Source organism: Anabrus simplex, chromosome 3 (genome assembly GCF_040414725.1).
Source record: "Anabrus simplex isolate iqAnaSimp1 chromosome 3, ASM4041472v1, whole genome shotgun sequence".
Taxonomy (NCBI): domain Eukaryota; kingdom Metazoa; phylum Arthropoda; class Insecta; order Orthoptera; family Tettigoniidae; genus Anabrus; species Anabrus simplex.
Window position 1 is genome coordinate 371317746 of NC_090267.1, and position 19651 is coordinate 371337396.

The window sequence follows — 19651 nt, forward strand, 5'->3', positions numbered from 1 at the left end:
TCGGTCCCCACACCTATTGGACATTCACCAACAAGCCATGTGAGGGTAGTTGAGGGAAAAGAGACGGAGCTCCTGGGCTTGAGTATCAATCTACAGTGCCTTGCACTCGGAAATACGAGCAATGGTTTTTCTCATTGCTTTCAAGTTTCGTAAATGGAACACCATGTCAGAAGTTTACATTATAATGTGCTTTGCATTTCCATCGTTCTCATTTGAGATTTGGACTTCACTGTTAGCCATGTAGGCCCCAGTATACGCTGCTGGACAGGGGTGTGTGACCAGGTGCCCTTCCTGTTGCCACAGGCTGGTGTTAGTGAAAATCCCACCCAAAGTTATCAAGACTTGAACCCAGAACACTCAAGATAAGAGGTGGGTGGCTAGACCACTGTACCTGTGTACCACCAGACATACAAAATGACATAAAATTTTATATCTAATCGATCAAGTGAAAGGTGGTCGTAGAAATTCAGCATCTACAGTACATTGCATGCGGTATTGGCTGTTTCCAACTGTCATTATAGTTCAGAGTTCACTTTAAGTCAGTAGGTTCTGCCTGGGAGTACTCTGGGTGCATGAATTTTCCTAAGGATACATCTTGGTCACCACCACCCAAAAGTACTAAATCCTGGAAGCCACTCTCAGAGCAGAGAAAGAAAACTTATTAGTCGGGCTTAAGAGATATTGGGAACAAATTGAACCTCCAAAAAGAAAGTCCTCCCTAGTGGGCTTAAACCAATAAGAAATTAATTAAATTGGATAATAAACATATTGATTAGCACAAAAAAAGTTTGTTCTCTTTAGATTTTCATCTTTTACCTATGAGTATCTGTAAACAAGTGTTGTAATACTATGAGGTATGAGATGGCAGTGTTGGTTCATTTTCATAGTTTGTTGTGTGGTCTCCACAGAATGATCTGGAGCTTTGTATAGCTACAACAACAGTAGTAACATATTTTGGAAAAATTTGCAGGTACAAGGTCTCTGTTTTTTAAGAGACAATATACAAGTGATTCAATATACAGTGGAGCATGGAAATATTCCAAAGATCTTACATGAGTGAGTGTTAAGTGAGGAGGTGGATCAATGATAAAAGGAAATAAACTCCGTAAAATTAAATGAAAAATGTGAGTTTGAGACATAGGAGAATGTAATGAACATGCAGTGAAATTGATTTGTAGAATTGATAGAGATATTGCAACTGGAAGGCAGGAAAATTGTGTGAAAGTAAAATACTCCATTTTACTAATTTAAGGCAATGGGTAAACAAGACAATTTGTGATGGACAGAATTAACTATAAGATGTAGGATCCTAATATCACAGAGCTTGAAGCATAGGAAGACAAACTTTTCAGACATATTTTACGATTAAGGTGAGAAGACATGTACCCCCATTTTGGGACTAATGTATTTTTTTATATGCCAGAGTCTACAATTATAAATTCTTTACTGATGATGAAACACATGGACAACAGGAGTTGATAAACACTGATGTTCTGGTGTAGGGCTGAGGAAAGCACTTCCTAAAGAAAAGTTCCTGCCAAGCACTATTGTGCAAGCACAAAAAAAGATTGGATGGATAGCTAATGATTACTTAGATTTAAAAAACTGGGTGCAATTTTACACGAACAGTCCATGTTTTCTTCCAGAATATTAAACCATGAAATATGTTGATGTTTCAGCTACTCGCCATTAGCCCTTGCATGACAGTAACTCAAACAGGATGGGCTCCCATTCTTCTGTAGCAGTGATATGGCTAGCTAGTGGTGCTGCTATCAGTTTGCCTCTCTTTGATGGTATTATCAAGATACGTGCAGTGCAATCAAATGTAATTGTTCTTCTGTTGTCTCACGGTGAGCTTAGGCAACCAAACTCTACTGATCTGTTGCCCCTTTTCATGTGTATGAGTCATGATAATACCAGTCCAAAAGAAGCTATTGAAATTTTGGAACAAATCAAGTTAGATTATTAAAATATAAAGTAGAACAACTTACCATGGCAGTGACAGAAAATCGTAGATTGGAATGACACAAACAAAAATATATTGATGTTATATCTTGATCAGTCCGATAAAAATGAGATTCTTGTATAAGATGTGTATGTGAATAGAGATGCGGAAATGGATCCTTTAAGGAGGACAGAGCATTTCATCTTCTTCTGTGATTGGTTGACTGATGAATACAAAACAACAAAATATTTATTTTTTGTGGTGTTTTAATGCTATGTGTTTGCCATTTGTATCTCTTGTTTAGTAAGTCAATCTTCCACTTCATGTTTTTCTAATCCAGTTTGATTTATTGCCTCTTCTGCCTTTGATAAATATTTTGGAACAGTTATTATAACATTCTCATCTTAAATCTCTTTTAACAGACTGCTCATGCTATTCATGCTTATCTCTGTCCAAGCTTGGCTTTCTCTTTTTTATCTCAGAAAAAGCGCCTTTCTATTGCCACGAGTTTGTCTGACCGCTCGGACACAGACTCTGTGGAAGGCACATTGCCCGGGCCAGGGTCAGGTTCTCCCCTTCATTCTACCCCACTACCCCACCCTCAAGTACCAGATGAGCGGGACCGTTCCTCTACACCTCTCAGCAATGGATCTGCAGAAGAAAGAGTCATCGTAGTGAAGGTAGGATTGCTTGAAGCTTAATAACTGTGCTTGCTTGTTTATTTGCTTTTGTTGAGGTTGCACAGTATGGTTTTCTATACAACATTTAGAATTTCACGTTTTGTTAGTATTTATATATCACGGGCTTAATTTGTTCTGATACTCCTTTTTGTATGTTATCCTTGTTTTTTTTTTTTTAACCACATAATTAACAGAACCATGTTTCCAGTAACTTATAATTTTTGAACTTTAAATTCTTCATATTGGAGACTTTCTTATTATTTTTCACAATGTTTTGATGTATGGAGCAAGGTGGCAGGGAGTTCTTATTTTTGTTAATTCAACATGTTTTTGCATAAAATATTTTCATGGCCATTATTGGTGGTGTTGGATATTTATAGGATATAGTTCCCTCTGTGGACCAGTGGTTAATGGTGGCTTCTGGATCAAACCTGGCAGAGGTAGTTAGATATTCAAATGGCAGTAAAAAGTCTATTCAGCACTCATTGTACAATTTGAAATATCTCTAGTGACACATTTAGTGTTCATTCAACAAAATTAGTTAATACTCAGCCATAGGTTGCCCAACAGAGGTCTGATTTTTCTGCCATTTGGTAAATGGATTGACTTGTAGTGGTGGCCAACTGGCATCACCAGGTTGGATCGTATGTCCAGTGTACAAATAAGGATAAACTGCAAGAGGACTACTTGTGATTGTTTGGGCATGTGCTATGATAAGGAGTAGACACCATCGCAAAGAAGAGCTGTGCCCTGGAATTTGTTGGACAAAGACCAAAGGGGCAACCGAGGCCATGAATGGCTGATATGCTAAATAGACATCTCAAAAGCATCAGTCTTCATCCTGACATGGCTCACAGCAGGAAGAAATGGAGACAATGGACCCACAAAGTGTACTCTACCACCAGGCGGGACAAACACTGTAGAGGAAGAAGAAGAACCATCCCTCCTTCCACATACAAGACTCTTAAAGAGATCATAAAACAACTCAAGAACAGCAAAACTCCTGGGGAATAGGGGATAGTACCTGAAATGCTGAAACAAGCCAGAGAATACACTTTCAGGCACATATACAAAGTGATTCTGGACATATGGGCTAGTGAGATGCTCCCAGATGCCTGCAACTCAGCTATTATCATCCTCATCCACAAGAAAATAAGCCAAACAGACACCAGCAACTACAGAAGAATATAACTCCTTGCAGTCACCTGTAAGATATTTTCCAAGATCCTAGAACAGCATGGAACATGACAGGTGGACAATGCATTAGGAGAATGCCAAGCAGGGTTCAGAGCATTGAGGTCCTGTACTGAACAGATACAAAACCTTCAGACTGTCCTCCAGTATAGCAAGAAAAAGCCACACAGTGGGTAGTTACCTTCATTAACGTCCAGAAGGCATATGGCTCCGTAGATAGGACCACTCTTTTCCAAAACCAAGGAGAACTTGTAACTCAGTGATAGTCAATGGATTAGTGCAGGCCAACCTTGCTCATCACCACTTCCAAATTAAATTTTAGAGGACAGCTCTTGGAGAGCTTCCTAGTCAAAACAGAGGTGGGGCAAGAAGATGGTATTTCATGCATATTATTTAACTGTATCCTGGAAAAGATCATAAGGGAATGGACCAGGTCCCTGCCTGTGAACATGGGATTAAGAATGGGGATCAAAGAAGACTACCTAAGGATCCCATGCATGGTGTTTGCTGATAACCTGACCTTACTAGAAAACGACATGCAAGAGGTTACTAATGCAACTCCAAACACTTCACTCAGTAATAGCTAAAACAGATCTCTTGATCTACGTCAGAAATAGAGTTTTTTTTAACCAAAAGCAAAGACACATATCATATCAAAAGAGCCCAAACTCTCAAATACGCTGGTGAATGGATTTCAAAAGACCCCAGTGAAACAGTAGCTCTTGAATAGAGGAGAATCGAGCTAGACAAGGCATACCATGCCTACAAAAAGCTGTACGCATCGAAACATCTAATTATGAATATCAAACTAAAACACTATAACATCGTAATAAGACCATCAGTTCTGTGCATAGCAGAGTGCCTATCTCTAACCACTAAGACCCCAGTGAGAGCCCTCAAAGTAGAAGAAAGGAAGTTCCTGAGAAAGGTAGCAGGACCAGGAATCTTACCAGATGGAAGGTGATGGTACAAACCAAACTGTGAACTTGCCAACACCAAGAAACCCTCACAGATGCCATCAGAAGACGACTGCTGGTTTCCTACAGAACCTGTAGAGAAAGGACCTCCCGCAGGCTATCCTATAAGATCTGCAAAATATACAAAGGTAAAGGCACTGGATCCCTGTGGATCAAGCAGTTAGAGAAGAATCTTGCATAATTTAATATTAATCAAGACACACTAACTAAAAGGAGTAACTACTGTTTAACTATCAAAAGCAGACCCTTCCTGACATCCTTTACCGAAGCTACCAACAACAAGATAAGGAAATGGCCTCAGGAATGCAAGGTAGAGTTTAGCAAGAAAATGAAGGAATACTGAGCCAACAAAAAAGCTCAAGGTACCAAGAAGAAAGCAGCCACAAAATCCACCACCAAGAACACCAGAAGTAGTAAGAAATGACATCAAAACAACAACACAGCTTAAACACAAGCACCGTGGTCCGCAGGCAGCCCAAACAAACTAAAAAATAAGAAAGCAATAATAACAACAACAACTCCAGCAATTTTGAGAAAGTTGAGACCTTCTGAACTCGATAAATATCATGTCTGGAATTAAGACTCCACTCATTCTTTTAGGTGACTTCAGCACTCACTTGGGCAAGGAGGGTATACCAGGGGTGAATATCCAGTTCATGCCTGAACCAACTGCAATGGGGAATGCTTCATTGGGACCACCAACCAGATGAACCCTAAAATTATGCCCACCTACTTCAAAAAAATCCTTGTAAAATATATGACCTGGCACTCACCTACTGAACTGATCGATGAACATACAACAGACCATGTTGCCATCTCCCATCACAATTTCCATGAGAAACAGAATGTAAAAGTGCTTAGAGGTGTTAATATTGATTTGGACCATTATCTACTTAAAGTTAGATTGCTCTTAGTACCACCAATCGCAGATCCCAAATGCATAAGATGCATAGATTTCGGATCAAGGAATATGTGATAAATCAAAATGTCATTCATGATTTCCACAAATAGTTTGAGTCTCTAGGATCACACAAGTGGGAAAAGATTTTCAAGAAGGTTCGTATGCTGCTACTCTGTGGGGTGGACTGAACAGTGCGATGAAGCTCTCACAACATGGTCTCAGGCTTAAAATTGCTGGAATGGGACAGGAAAAAGTAAATCATTTCTCATCCAATGTAAATTGACTGCTAAAGTGATCTGTAAAGCAAAACATGCTTATGAAAAGGCTCAACTTGAGACAGTGCACCTTGATTTAATCTTACTTCCTATACTACCATCCTGCGAGAATACACATCCTAACTACTGGATGTTTTCAACTTGTTCCAGTTTTTTATTCCCGATCTGACATTCAGTCCTCTTAGGTTTCTTCCCTACAGTCATCACGTTAGTTTTGGGAAGGCTTATTTCCATATCATACTCTCTACACCTATTTTCAAGTTGTAAGATACTAGATTGTAGGCTTTCAACAGAGTCTGCCACCAAGACCAAGCCGTTGGTATAGCCAAACAGCTTACTACATTTCCACTTGACTGAATCCCTCCTACTACTTTATAGCCATTAGTAGAAGAGTCAAGTAAACTAGGACAGCATAGGTGAAAGATTACAGCTTTGTCTAAATCCCTGTAAGTACTTTGAGCCAAAAACTCGTTCTACAATAAATTCTCACTGCAGCTCAATTGTCAACATAAATGCCTTTGATTGCCATTAATAATCTAACCTTAATACCATAATCCCTCATTAAGGCTAACACCTTTTCCTTCTGTACTCTGTAAAATTACTTCTCTAGATCTATGAAACATAAACATAACTCTCTATTTCTCTCCTAGCATTTTTTAAAATTATCTGGCGCATACTGAAAATCTGATCCTGATGGCCGCTCTGTGGTCTGAAACCACACTGGTTTTCATCCAACTTACTCTCAACCACTGAGCAGTGAAATACAGATAGGTGCAATTACTGTTTTTGTCCAGTCACAAGGCACCTTACTAACATTCCATGTTAATATTATTCTGTGAAGCCATTTTATCCTTTTCTTCCCACTGTATTTTACAATTTTAGGTCTACTTTCATCTATTCCTGCTGCTTTATGACAATGGAATTTATTTACCATCCTTTCCACCTCCTCAAGCATAATTTCACCATGATCACTGTCCTCCTCCCCATGAGCTTGGTTGTTCACGACATCATCAGAAAGATTTCCTTTTACGTAGAGAAGATTTTCAAAATATTCCTTCCAGATGTCCTCTGATTCCCTGGGATCTACTATCAGTTCACCTGATTTACCCAAAACACTATTCTTTTCCGTCTTCCTTCCCTTTCTTAGATTCTTCATTACTGTCCAGAAAGGTTTCCATGCTGCTTGACCTAGCCTTTCCAAGTTATTGCCAATATCTTCCCAAGACTTCTTCTTGGATTCAACAATAATTTGTTTCGTTCTGTTTCTTTCATCTGCATACAATGTCCGGCTCCATGGCTAAATGGTTAGCGTGCTGGCCTTTGGTCACAGGGGCCTGGGTTCGATTCCTGGCAGGGTCGGGAATTTTAACCATCATTGGTTAATTTCGGTGGTACGGGGGCTGGGTGTATGTGTCGTCTTCATCATTATTTCATCCTCATCACGACGTGCAGGTCGCCTACGGATGTCAAATCAAAAGACCTGCACCTGATGAGCCGAACATGTCTTTGGACACTCCCAGCACTAAAAGCTGTACGCCATTTCATCTACATACAATTCCCGTCTGCATCAGTCCTTATTTGGACCCATTTCTGATATGCCTTCCTTTTATGTTTACAAGCTGCCCTCACTTCATAATTCCACCATGATGTTTGATGTTTCTACTACAACATCCCTGTATGCCGGCCATTCTCTTCCTATATCCCGAACCTTTGGTTGTAGCATCATATACAACATGAACCCGGCTCAAGGGAGACAGGGCCACCTTCCCTTTCTCCACTTGAGTAATTCTTGCCTGGTGCGTCCACGTCGCGGGGGTGGGCATCCTACATTCCAGTAGGCTGGGGTGATAGGATGGCTGAGTTCAGACGGGGACCCAGTCCCGTGGGGTATATTGCGGAACTCGTGCCCAGGGTTACGGGTGAAGACCTCAACGGCAGTGAAGGCGGAGATGATGATTCAGTACGGCAGAGCTGGAGGAAGAGGCAACCCATCCTCTGGGGTAGTACAGATGGAACCCACTGCCTTGTGGGATGAGGAGGGATCCTCAAAGGCTAAGGGAGTAAACCCCAAAAGAAAATCCTTCCGTATGTTAGGCCCATAAAAGATAAGGACTTCACTTCTGGCACTTCAGGAACTAATGATGACCTTCAGAAGGCTGATGCTTATCCTGGAAATGCAAGAAGATATACTGATCAAAGACATAACAAGCGGAATATACCTTACCAAGAAACCAAACTGGGAGTAGGAACCCTGAATATAACTACACTGATCGACAAGTATGAAGAGAAAGTTGACCTGATGGAAAGGGGGAAGATACATGTATATTAGGAATGAGACAAAATGGAAAGGAATGAAATCAAAGAAACTGAGGGAAGAGTACAAGCTCCACTGGCATGGTAACAAGAAGGAAACAAAGAATGGAGTTGGATTTGTGTTACATAAAGATACTGAAGCCATAACAGATATCAATATATAAATGAAAGAATGATCAAAGCCAGAGTAAAACTTGGCAGTAACAGTCTCACAATAATCCAAGTATATGCCCCACAGGCAGGAAGTAGTGATGACAAAAAGCATGAGTTCCTTGAAAATTCAGAGGACCATGTACAAGAGGATAATATTATGATAATAGGGGATCTAAATGCCCAAGTTGGAGTAGTTAGAACAGGCTGTGAAGAAGCAATGGGGCCTTGTGGAAAAGGGAGGAGGGAATGCTGAAGGTGAGTGTCCTAGATTTCTGTGCCAGAAATAACATGATAATAAAACACACCTTCTTCAAGAAACAAGACAGCCATAAAATAACCAGATACAGCTGCGATGGAACAACTAAAACCGTCATTGATTATGTAATAATAGACAGAAAAAGTGGAGAAGGCGTGAGAGATGTAAAAGATATTCCCAGTGAATATTTAGACAGCGATCACAGGCTAATAATAGCTGACTTGAACTATAAGGTTGTGCGTGCACCAAGTACACAGAAAATACGAAGAATAAAAGATTGAAAATTGAGAGATGAGGCAAATGAAAAAGCTTTTCAAAGCTAGTAATGGAAAAGGTACTGAAGAATCAAACACAAAATGCACAGGAGGAATGGAACCTGTTTAAAACAACACTAGTGAACTGTGCAGCAGAAGTATGTGGCAAAACAAGAGGGAAGAAAGAAGAAAGAGACCAGTTGGTGGAGTGAAAAAGTAAGAGAGGCTGTTAAAGACAGAAATATGGCAAAGAAACTGAAAGATGTTGAGAAGCAAAAACAAATGCAAGGTATCTTCCTACAAGATAAGCAAAAATAGCCAGCCTCAAACAAATATATAGAGATAAGGAATTATTAGTGAAGAGAATTGTGAAGGAAGAGAAGGATAAGAGTTGGGAGATGTTTACGCAAAACTAGAGGAGGACTCAAAAGGGAATAATAATAATAATAATAATAATAATAATAATAATAATAATAATAATAATAATAATAATAATAATGTTATTTGCTTTACATCCCACTAACTACTTTTACGGTTTTTGGAGACTCCAAGGTGCCGGAATTTAGTCCCGCAGGAGTTCTTTTACGTGCCAGTAAATCTACCGACACGAAGCTGACGTATTTGAGCACCTTCAAATACCACCGGGCTGAGCCAGGATCGAACCTGCCAAGTTGGGGTCAGTAGGCCAGCGCCTCAACCATCTGAGCCACTCAGCCCGGCAAAAGGGAATCGAAAGATGTTGTATGTAATATTGAAGAGTGGGAGATCAGACAAAGCAATTGAAACAGAGGATGGAATCCTAATCTAGAATATAGAAAACATCAGAGAAGAAATGGGAAACTATTTCGACAAGTTGTTAAATGACACTGAAGAAGAGGAGTACAAAAACAGTGAACCTATCAAACATGGAGAAGAAGAAAGACCAGTTATGTGGTCAGAAACAGAAAATGCCCTGAAGCTTATGAAAGGAGGAAAATCACCAGGAATAGATGGATTATCTGCAGATATAATCAAAGCGGCTGGCATACAAGGTCTTCAGTGGCTACATTGAACACTAGGCGTAATCTGGAGAGAAAATAAGATACAAGATGAATGGAAGAAAGGAATTTTTTTTTTTTTCTTTACGTCGCACTGACACTGATAGGTCTTATGGTGACGATGGGATAGGAAAGGCCTAGGAGTTGGAAGGAAGCGGCCGTGGCCTTAATTATAGTACAGGCCCGGCATTTGCCTGGTGTGTAAATGGGAAACCACGGAACACCATCTTCAAGGCTGCCGATAGTGGGACTCGAACCCACTATCTCCCGATTACTGGATACTGGCCACACTTAAGCGACTGCAGCTATCGAGCTCGGTGAAGAAAGGATTGATCATACCAGTATTCAAGAAAGGAAACAGAAGAAACTACAGAGGAATTACCCTGCTACCACACTGCCTCAAGATATTAGAAAAGATCATAGCGAAGAGATTAAGATCAAGGATAGAACATCAGTTTGAAGAAGTACAACACGGTTTCAAAGGCAACAAAGAAACAATAGACCTAATTTTTGCTGTTAGACAACTAACGGAAAAGTACTGGGAAAAAGGGAAAGATCTGATAGTCATGTTCCTAGATATAGAAAAGAAAAAGCCTATGACAGTGTTCCAAGGAGCAAAATATGGTAATGTCTGGATAAACTAAGGGCTCCAAGTTCTCTAATTCATAAGATTCAATTGCTATATGAAAACTGTGAAAGTAGTATACAAATAGGGAATGGTAGATCTGAATGGTTCCAAACAAAGAGAGGTGTACAATGAGGCAGTGCTCTATCTCCACTACAAACAAAGAGAGGTGTACAATGAGGCAGTGCTCTATCTCCACTACTTTTCCTTGCACTCATGGATGTAATCATTAAGGGAAATTAAAGCTGTAGAACCTGGAGATTTGAATGCATTAGTGTTTGCAGATGATGTGGCCATTTGGGGAGAAACAAAGGAAGAAGTCCAAAGGAAATTAGATTGCTGGGTCAACAAATTTAAAGAATATAAGTTAACTGTGAGTAAGAAGAAAACAGTAGCAATAAAATTGAGTAGAACACCTAGCAAATGTGACCTCAGACTTCATGGAGAGAGAATTGAATGTGTAGAAAGCTTCAGTTATCTTGGAATTAATGTATCGAACCAGGGGAGTGCTAAATTGAAAATTCAGAACAGAGTGACAAAAGGTTCCACGTTCTTCTATCACGTACAAAATCTAGTGTGGGACAAAGCAGTTTCCATAAAAGCCAAACAATCAATCTTCAAATCTTACCTCCTGCCAGTCATGACATATGGATTGGAGACCTGTGTGTCATTGAAAAGAGACATCAGCAAACTACAAGCATGTGAGAAATGAAAGTTTTATGATCTGCTATGCAAAAAACAAGAAGAGACAAAATAAAAAATGAGTGCATCAGAAATGACATACAAGTGATCTGTACAATGGAAGAAAAACTACGCATTGCACGGTTGAAATGGTTTAGGCATGTGCAAAGGATGGAAGAGACTAGAACCCCCAGACAATACTTGGAAATGGCAGTACTTGGAAGGAGACTTGTTGGACGTCCCAGAAGAAGGTGGCTGGACCAAATAAATGCAGACCTTATCTAGAAAGGAACAACACTGCAGGATGTGAAAGGAGAGGAACTCTATAATGACAGGAACTGATGGAGGCATATTATCCATAAAAATCCTACCCAGCCTGCTGGAAGGATACCCAGATGATGATGATGATCCAGAACCTTCCTATTGTCTATTGTTTGGAACTTTTCACTTGTCATAACCGAGAACTTCTGTCTAATTCCCTTGTAATGGAGATTCTACCCTTATTCATCTGTAGACAGATTTCACTTTTTCTATCGTAGGCCTACAGATGCTTAGTTCTGTCATCATCATCATCATCATCATCATCATCATCATCATAATTTATTTCCCCTTGCCCAGCTCTTGCCAGGTTGAAGCCACTTCTCCACCATTGCCTCTCCTTCCACCACTCCTCTTCAGTAATTGTATTCCAATTCATTCTTCTATTCCTTATACTGCTCTTGACTGTGTCCATCTATCTTGCTCTGCCCCCCCCCCCCCCCCCCCTCTTACCATCTTTCCATCTATCTTAGCCTCCAACACTTGTTTTGGTGTCCTTCCCGCCTCCATCCTCATAACATTTCCAAACCATCTCAATTTATTCTTCTCCATCCTATCACTTAGTTTTTCTACCCCTATCTCTTTTCTGACCTCAACATTTCTTATTCTTGTCCTCTCTACCATACTCTGCAGGAACTTCATAACACTGGCCTGAATTTTACTCTCATTTCTTGCTGTTAAAGTCCAAGTCTCTGATGTATATGTTATTATAGGGGTATAGTATATCTTGTACATTTTCTCTTCATATTTCATAGGAACTTCTCTGTTCCACACCAGGTTCCTTACGTTCTGGTAGAATGTATTTCCCACTTCTACCCTTCTGGTGATCTTATCCATTCTTGTTTCTTGCATTATTTCACTTCCCAAATATTTGAAGTATTCAACAACCTTAAGGTTTTGTCCGTGATATTAACGATTCTCTTTCTCCTCTTGTCATCACCACTGTTTTGCTCTTCTCCACACTGATTTTCATACCATATTTCTCAATATTGTCATTTTAAAGCCTCTAGTTGGATTTGCATTTCTGTATTATTGACTCCTCGGATCACTATATCATCTGCAAACAACAATATTTTTGTATCCTCTCCATATTTTCCCTTTATTTCCTTTAGAATTTCATCCATAACCATTATAAATATAAGTGGAGACAATACGCTTCCCTGTTTTGGACCAGTTTGGTTTCTAAACCAATCTTATCCCCACTGGAGTCTGGACGCAACTGGACAATTTCTTGCACATTTCTTTCACTAGTTCCCTTGATTGCCTTCCACATCCTTTTCTTTCCAGGGTTTCACCTTTTCTCTATTAACACAATCGTACACCTTCTTTAGATCAAGGAATAGCATCACCAGTTCTTTTCCATATTCCCACTGCTTTTCCATCAGTAATCATGGTAAATATAGGGTTTATCATTGACCTGCCCTGTCTGTTAGCTCACTACAGATCAAACAGTGGTCTATCTTCAAAAATTCCACGGAATACCTGCACAACCAAATCTACTCGCATCATTCGTTCATTTATGTGCCTAACTAAAACTATATTGCATACAGTAGTATTCTTGACGAACAGTCTTTCCCCATACTCTGTCCTTCCCTTTTTAACACCTGTTAAGACAACTTTATAATCCCCTATTTCTTCTTCGTTATCTCTCTTTATCCGAATAGCATGAACTCCTAACACATCCACACACTTCCTGTTTGCTGACTCAGCTAGTTCTGTTCTCCCTTCCATAAGCCCCGTAGACATTAATAGCTCCCTTTGTTCGCCAAGCTATTTCCAAGGAGTCTCTCACTTTCCAATGGAAGTGGGATTCAGTTACTAAGTCCAAAGCTTGCTTAAAATGTTCTGAGCATGCTCGGTGAAAAATCTGTGAAGCAGGATGCTAACCTATTCACACATAGTCCCAGTGAGAATCTCTCCTCTAATGGCTTAGGGACCATCGTTTGATTATATATTCCTAGCTGCCTCAGCACAAGGAGGGCCATAGAATATGTCCAAGATGCCCACTCCCATTCCATAACAGCTGGTATTTTGACTCTCGGGACCACTTACTAGGCCATTCATCCGTTGACCATGGTTCACAAACTAGTATGTTACTATAGTAACCCACACCATGAGCCATTAATTTAAAAAATTGGCTCTAATTTGTATTTTATTTACAAGAAATGAATTCTGCATAATGATGTACTTCAAAACTGAATTCATTAAGAAACTATTCGTGTTGGTGGGTAAGCAGCCTGCTGATCAGAATTATTGTCATACAATTTGCTTACCTTCCCCTGATATTTGTAATCGGCTAGTTTCACCTGTGTGTTATCCGGCTCCTTGGCTAAATGGTTAGTATGCTGGCCTTTGGTCCAGGGGTCCTGAATTTGATTCCTGGCAGGGTCAGGAATTTTTAACCTTTATTGGTTAATTCTGATGGCTGGGGTGTGTGTGTGTGTGTGTTTTTTTTTTTTTTTAAAGCATTAAAAATCATCATAGGTAGGGCCCCATCCTCACAGATGTGCAGGTTGACTATACGGCATCATCTTGAAAGACCTGCACCGGGCCTCTCCGGAGGCCACGAGCCATTATTATTATCTGTATGTTGTAATGAGTGCACTGTCTGGATTTAGCAGTATGTGTTGTGTGAAATGCTTGGCGATTACTCTTTGTTTCTTGAAGTAGTATTTGTTTTTTGCCAGTTGCGAGTACAACTTTCTCTAATGCATACTTTCTTCCTGCTACGTGGTTTCCAACATTCTCTGCATATTTAAGCTTATTGTTACCCATGAACGAGTGATTACAAAAACTTTTAATGTGCTACTGTCACCACACAGATGAAAAACGGACAATGCTATAGTATAACAGGATCCATTGTTGAGGCAAAAGGGTACCAGCTTTATTTCAACGCACCTAAATTCATCTTTGCTAAATTCCAGAAAAAATATGCACGGAGTATTTGCATATTTATTCGCATTTTAAAATATTTTTGGTTCGTTTTATATGTTAGCCATACAGAGCAAGTTGCAGATGGGGGACTTTGATAGAGGGTATATCTTACATAAATAGTAAAATCTAGACCTTAACTGCAGTTTTGCTAGTTTGTCACTATCGTTACTGTTTGCCATATCACTTTCGTTACTGTTTACCAGAAGGGGAGAACGATTTAATCCTTCATAGTTGAATCAGGTTATCCAAGCGTAACATCATCATATCGTCTGGTTCCATGGCTAAATGGTTAGGGTGCTGGCCTTTGTTCACAGGGGTCCTGGGTTCGATTCCCAACAGGGCCGGGAAACGCTGGCAACCAGGAATGAGTTAGCTGGAAAATTTATAATGTCCAATAACGGACCATTTGTATTGGTATTATAAATTTACTCATTCGGGACAAATATTTCAGATTCCCTATGGGAATCAACATCTATATCACAAAACCTGCACCTGGTGATCCGAACATATCCTCGGACACTCCCGGCACTAAAAACCATACGCCATGTATTTATCATCATATCTTTATTCTAGAGGAAGTTATTTCTTGCCTATGTATATAGTTGAGTTCAAGCTATGTCTGACTAAAACTATGCCCATTATCAACTTGGTTACTGGACAGTTCCCTTGCATTTCTGCCTGTACAATTTTGAATAATTATAGCATGCTTTTAATATTTTCTAGTTAGTAAGAAGTTTTATTATAGAAGTTGTTGAAAGTGAGTTCCATCTGCAATTTCATTTTTAAAAGTTCTTCTTTTAGACTGAAGCTTCTGGGACATGTTTCTTGTGCAAGATATTGCATTTCAGAAATTTCCATGGAGAACATCTTATAATCCTTCAGGTTGATCATTACATTGTTTTTCTTATTATAACACATTGCTTTGGCCATACCTTAACTTAAATTTCCTATTTATTCAAGTCTAGGAAAACGTATACTGTTGGAACTGTCTCGCTACTGCATATGCAACTTGCTTTGTAAGTGTATTTGTAAATGTTTTACTATACAATTATTTATTACAGTAAAACATTTTTTTTTCCTATTTTCTTTACATCACACCGACACAGATAGGTCTTATGGTTGATGATACCGGAGGAAAGGGCTAGGACTGGGAAGGAAGTGCATTTGCTAAATCTGTCTTCAGCAGAATCACAAAGGACCAGGAAAAATTTCTACTAAATATAGTTTGCACTGTAATTCATATTCTACAGCAGTCAAATAGAGTTTTGTGGATTGCAATAGGCTTACTTTCAATTATCTGACTTTCCACTACAATTTAAAGCTTCAGAGATTACACCAAACATAACCAAATAATTCTGTCATAGGATTTGTAGTGTACCATATGGAAAGTGGATTGTCCAGTCAATGGAAGTAAATACCCAGCAGTTAACCCCCAAAATGGAGAAACTGGGAAAGGAGGAATGTACTGTACCATATATAGTATCTGCCCTTGGATCACAGATGATCGAGAATGTATAGGATGGTTGAAATAATGCTGAACCAACTGCTGGGAGGATAGGGAAATTTCCATTTAAGAGCATATTTTGTCTTTTGTTACCATGTGTGATGGTTTCTGCTTAATCCAGATAGGTTTACATTATATTTTATACTCAAGTGAAGGGGCTGGAATTATTTTTCATTGAAGGCAACTTTCTTGTTAATAGAGAGTCTGTTTAAGACAGGTTTTACTGTATAATGTTAACATTTAAATTCATTGCAATTTACCTTTATAATACACTGTGATTAATAACATTGTTTTTATAGTATCAGTATAACTTGTGCTCATCTACAGATTAGGGCTGAAAATTACTTCCTATAAAAGGAGGAAGGATATATATTGATGGTGGTAAATGTTGCTATAAAGAGAAAAAAATCAACAGTAATGAAAATGAATTACCATCCTAACACAAAACTGTTTTATGCATAACAGGTCGTGGACAATTTTGACATGCTTTCAACTTATTTCAAGAAATGAGTGGGTTGAGATGTTGCTGCTGTTGTTAGAAATTTTCGTTGCTTTTATTAACTATGCTGTTAGTATACCAACTGTTCAGTACATATTTTTGGTTGTATATATTTGACCATGTATCTTACAACATTCATTTGAATGTGCTTGTAGCTTGAAATTATCCTGCATTTTATCAATCCATTCCTGTGTTCATTTGTAACAAGATATTTTTTTCCAAAGAGGTTGGCGCATTCAGAGCAAACTAAATCTTCAGATCTTAGTATTAGAAAAACCTGATTGATCATCTTCATAATTCTGCATGAGTGTAATTTGATATTTGTGCTTTTCTGTCCTCTGTTTGTTGCAGACTAACTTTTCATTGAGCATTTATCAAATGATTTTAACTTGTTACATTATTTGTGTAGAAAATGGAACCAACTCCTACCGCTGACTTGGATCGGTCAAATGACAAGGTTTATGACTGTACAACAAGTGTTGTAAAGGCTGTGATGCTGCTCTCTCAAGGTATGGACTTTACTATTTATTTATCATATATCATATCATATCATATCATATCATATCATATCATATCATATCATATCATATCATATCATATCATATCATATCATATCATATCATATCATATCATATCATATCATATCATATCATATCATATAGCATATATGATATCATATCATATCATATATCATATAGCATATATCATATCATATCATATCATATCATATCATATCATATCATATCATATCATATATCATATCATATATCATATCATATCATATAATATCATATCATATCATTATTTGTCTGCCGCTTTTCCCACATATGTGGGGCCACGGGTGCGAACTGCGGCGCACATATAGATTTGGTCCTGTTTTACGGCCGGATGCCCTTCCCGACACAAACTCTCTATGGAGGAATGTATTCACTATTGCGTGTTTCTGTGATGGTTGGTAGTGTGATGTGTTGTCTGAATATGAAGAGGGGAGTGTTGGGACATACACAGACACCCAGTCCCCGAGCCAGAAGAATTAAACAGAAGTGATTAAAATCCACGACCCGGCCGGGAATCAAACCGGGCCCTCCGCACCAAAGGACAGTATGCTGACCATTCAGCCAACAAGTCGGACCATATCATATCATATATCATTGTAATGATTGGCTCTGATACGAGCCTTTTCCAATTGGTGGAAAACATCCAATTGGAGAAATCTAAGGCACTGAACCTGATGACCCATACTTTATATGGGTACCAACCAGTAACCCAACGGCTCAAGTCAAGGAAAAGCTTTCTCCATACAACTGAAAGCCTCACTGGACCACCACAGAACTTCAGAGTGAATTCGTGGCGCTCCAGATCCAGCCACCTTGCTGAATGGGTGATGCCTTCCGAAAGACTTCCTTCAGGCCACGAGGAAAGCTGGTCAACATAGAAGATGCTCAACAGGTTGTGTTCAGGAGTTGGAAGAACAAAGACCAACATGAGAAAGTGGGGTTTTATCTGTGACTCCTCTCTATGTGAATGTGGTGAAGAACAGACAATGAGCCATCTTCTTGTTTGTAACTTGTGCTCAACTACTTGCTCTCTGCAGTATGTGATCGACGCTACCAAGGAAGCATGTGAATTAGCCGCATATTGTCACACTATATTTAATTAAATTTTTATTTATGTAGAGCTTAATCACATCGTTACGTGCCATCATCAGAAATGATTAATGGTTATAGTACCAGACTTGTTATTGTACTGATATTATTGTAAGTTATAATGTATGTTTCTGACATGATTAAATAAATAAATAAATAAATATATATATATCATATCATACATGGTAAATCAAGGCAACTACATATATGACATACATAAAAATACATGCAGACAACACTGTGTGGTCACAGAATTAAACTTTTGTGGACGAAGAGCTGGCTGCTTAATCTGCATTAGTTGTTGCCGTAAGCAGGTTCTCCACCATGCAACTAGCTGGATTTTACTGTCTTATGTACAGTGCGTTAGAAATGAGTCTCTGCAGTGACAGTGGCTGGTGTTAATGCTGCATTTGTTTGCATCGCTTCAGCCAGCCTGAGCGGGATCCAGTGCTGTTAAAGTGAAGGTTGGGGAGGTGGTCAATAGCTTGCGAGACTTAAGATACTTACTACAGAGGAGCAAATGTTTTTAGTGGAGTGGGTTTTCTAGGAAGGTGACATATACATGGACGCAGTGAAAAGATGATTTTGCGAACTGTTTTCTGACTCAGGCTATCGCATCTTGATACTGTGCGAGATTTAATAAGTAATTCTCAATTTAATGAATAAATTTTAACAGAAGAGAATCTTTCGGATATTTCTGTCAGGCTCCTTAAAAGTCTGTCTAAAACCATGTGGGAATTGGCACAGCAGACTGGTGCTTCTGTTTTCACAGCACATCGAGTAGCAAGGAAAAAGCTAAATCTTTATCCGTATAAATTTTCTTTCGTTCGGGAGTTGAAGTTGGTGGATGTAGAAAAGAATTTTTTATTGCAAATGGTTTCAGCGGTTTGTTAATCATCATGGAAAGGAAGTGTTAGACAGAATATTTTTTACCAATGAAGCTTGTTTCATTTAACTACGTACATAAACAATCAAAATGCCCAAATCCTGACATCTGAAAATCCATATGCAATTTGCGAACACAACTTCATTCTCAAGAGATTGGTGGTGTGTATTGCAATATCACTTTCACGAATTACTGAGCTAATATTTTTTTAACGGCACTGTAGATTCAGAAGTTTTCTGAAATGAAATCTTGCAACCGTTCTTTGTGGAACTGAATGAAACAGAAATTATAGCCTCATTCTTCTAACAAGATGGAGCGACACCTCATACCTCCAATCACTCTATGCAAATTTTAAGTGATATATTCGGGGAACGAGTGATTTCATGAGGGCTCTATCCACCGTGTAGTCCCACTTTGTCATCTCCTGACTGATTTTTCTGGGTTACTGCCAAGTCCTCAGTTCACCAGTCTACTCCCAGAATAGTTGAAGAATTAAAAGCAGCCAAAACAAATTTTGTAAACTCTGTGTGTATTTAAAGATAAAAACTTCATTGTTCCGTATTGAAATTATTA

At 38.9% G+C, this 19651-nt stretch overlaps 1 protein-coding gene across 8 annotated transcripts in view; it reads left to right on the top strand.

Annotated features, from left to right (window-relative positions):
- Positions 1–19651, top strand: part of Fak (protein tyrosine kinase 2 Fak) — a 795737-nt gene that overhangs the window by 744967 nt on the left and 31119 nt on the right. For 7 of the 8 annotated variants that reach the window (XM_067143295.2, XM_068226723.1, XM_067143297.2 and 4 more), the window contains 2 exons: positions 2428–2625; positions 16956–17055. In XM_067143295.2, the coding sequence (XP_066999396.2) occupies positions 2428–2625; positions 16956–17055 (298 nt within the window). The remainder of the gene's footprint in view (positions 1–2427; positions 2626–16955; positions 17056–19651) is intronic. The other variant, XM_067143301.2, reaches the window with a different exon arrangement.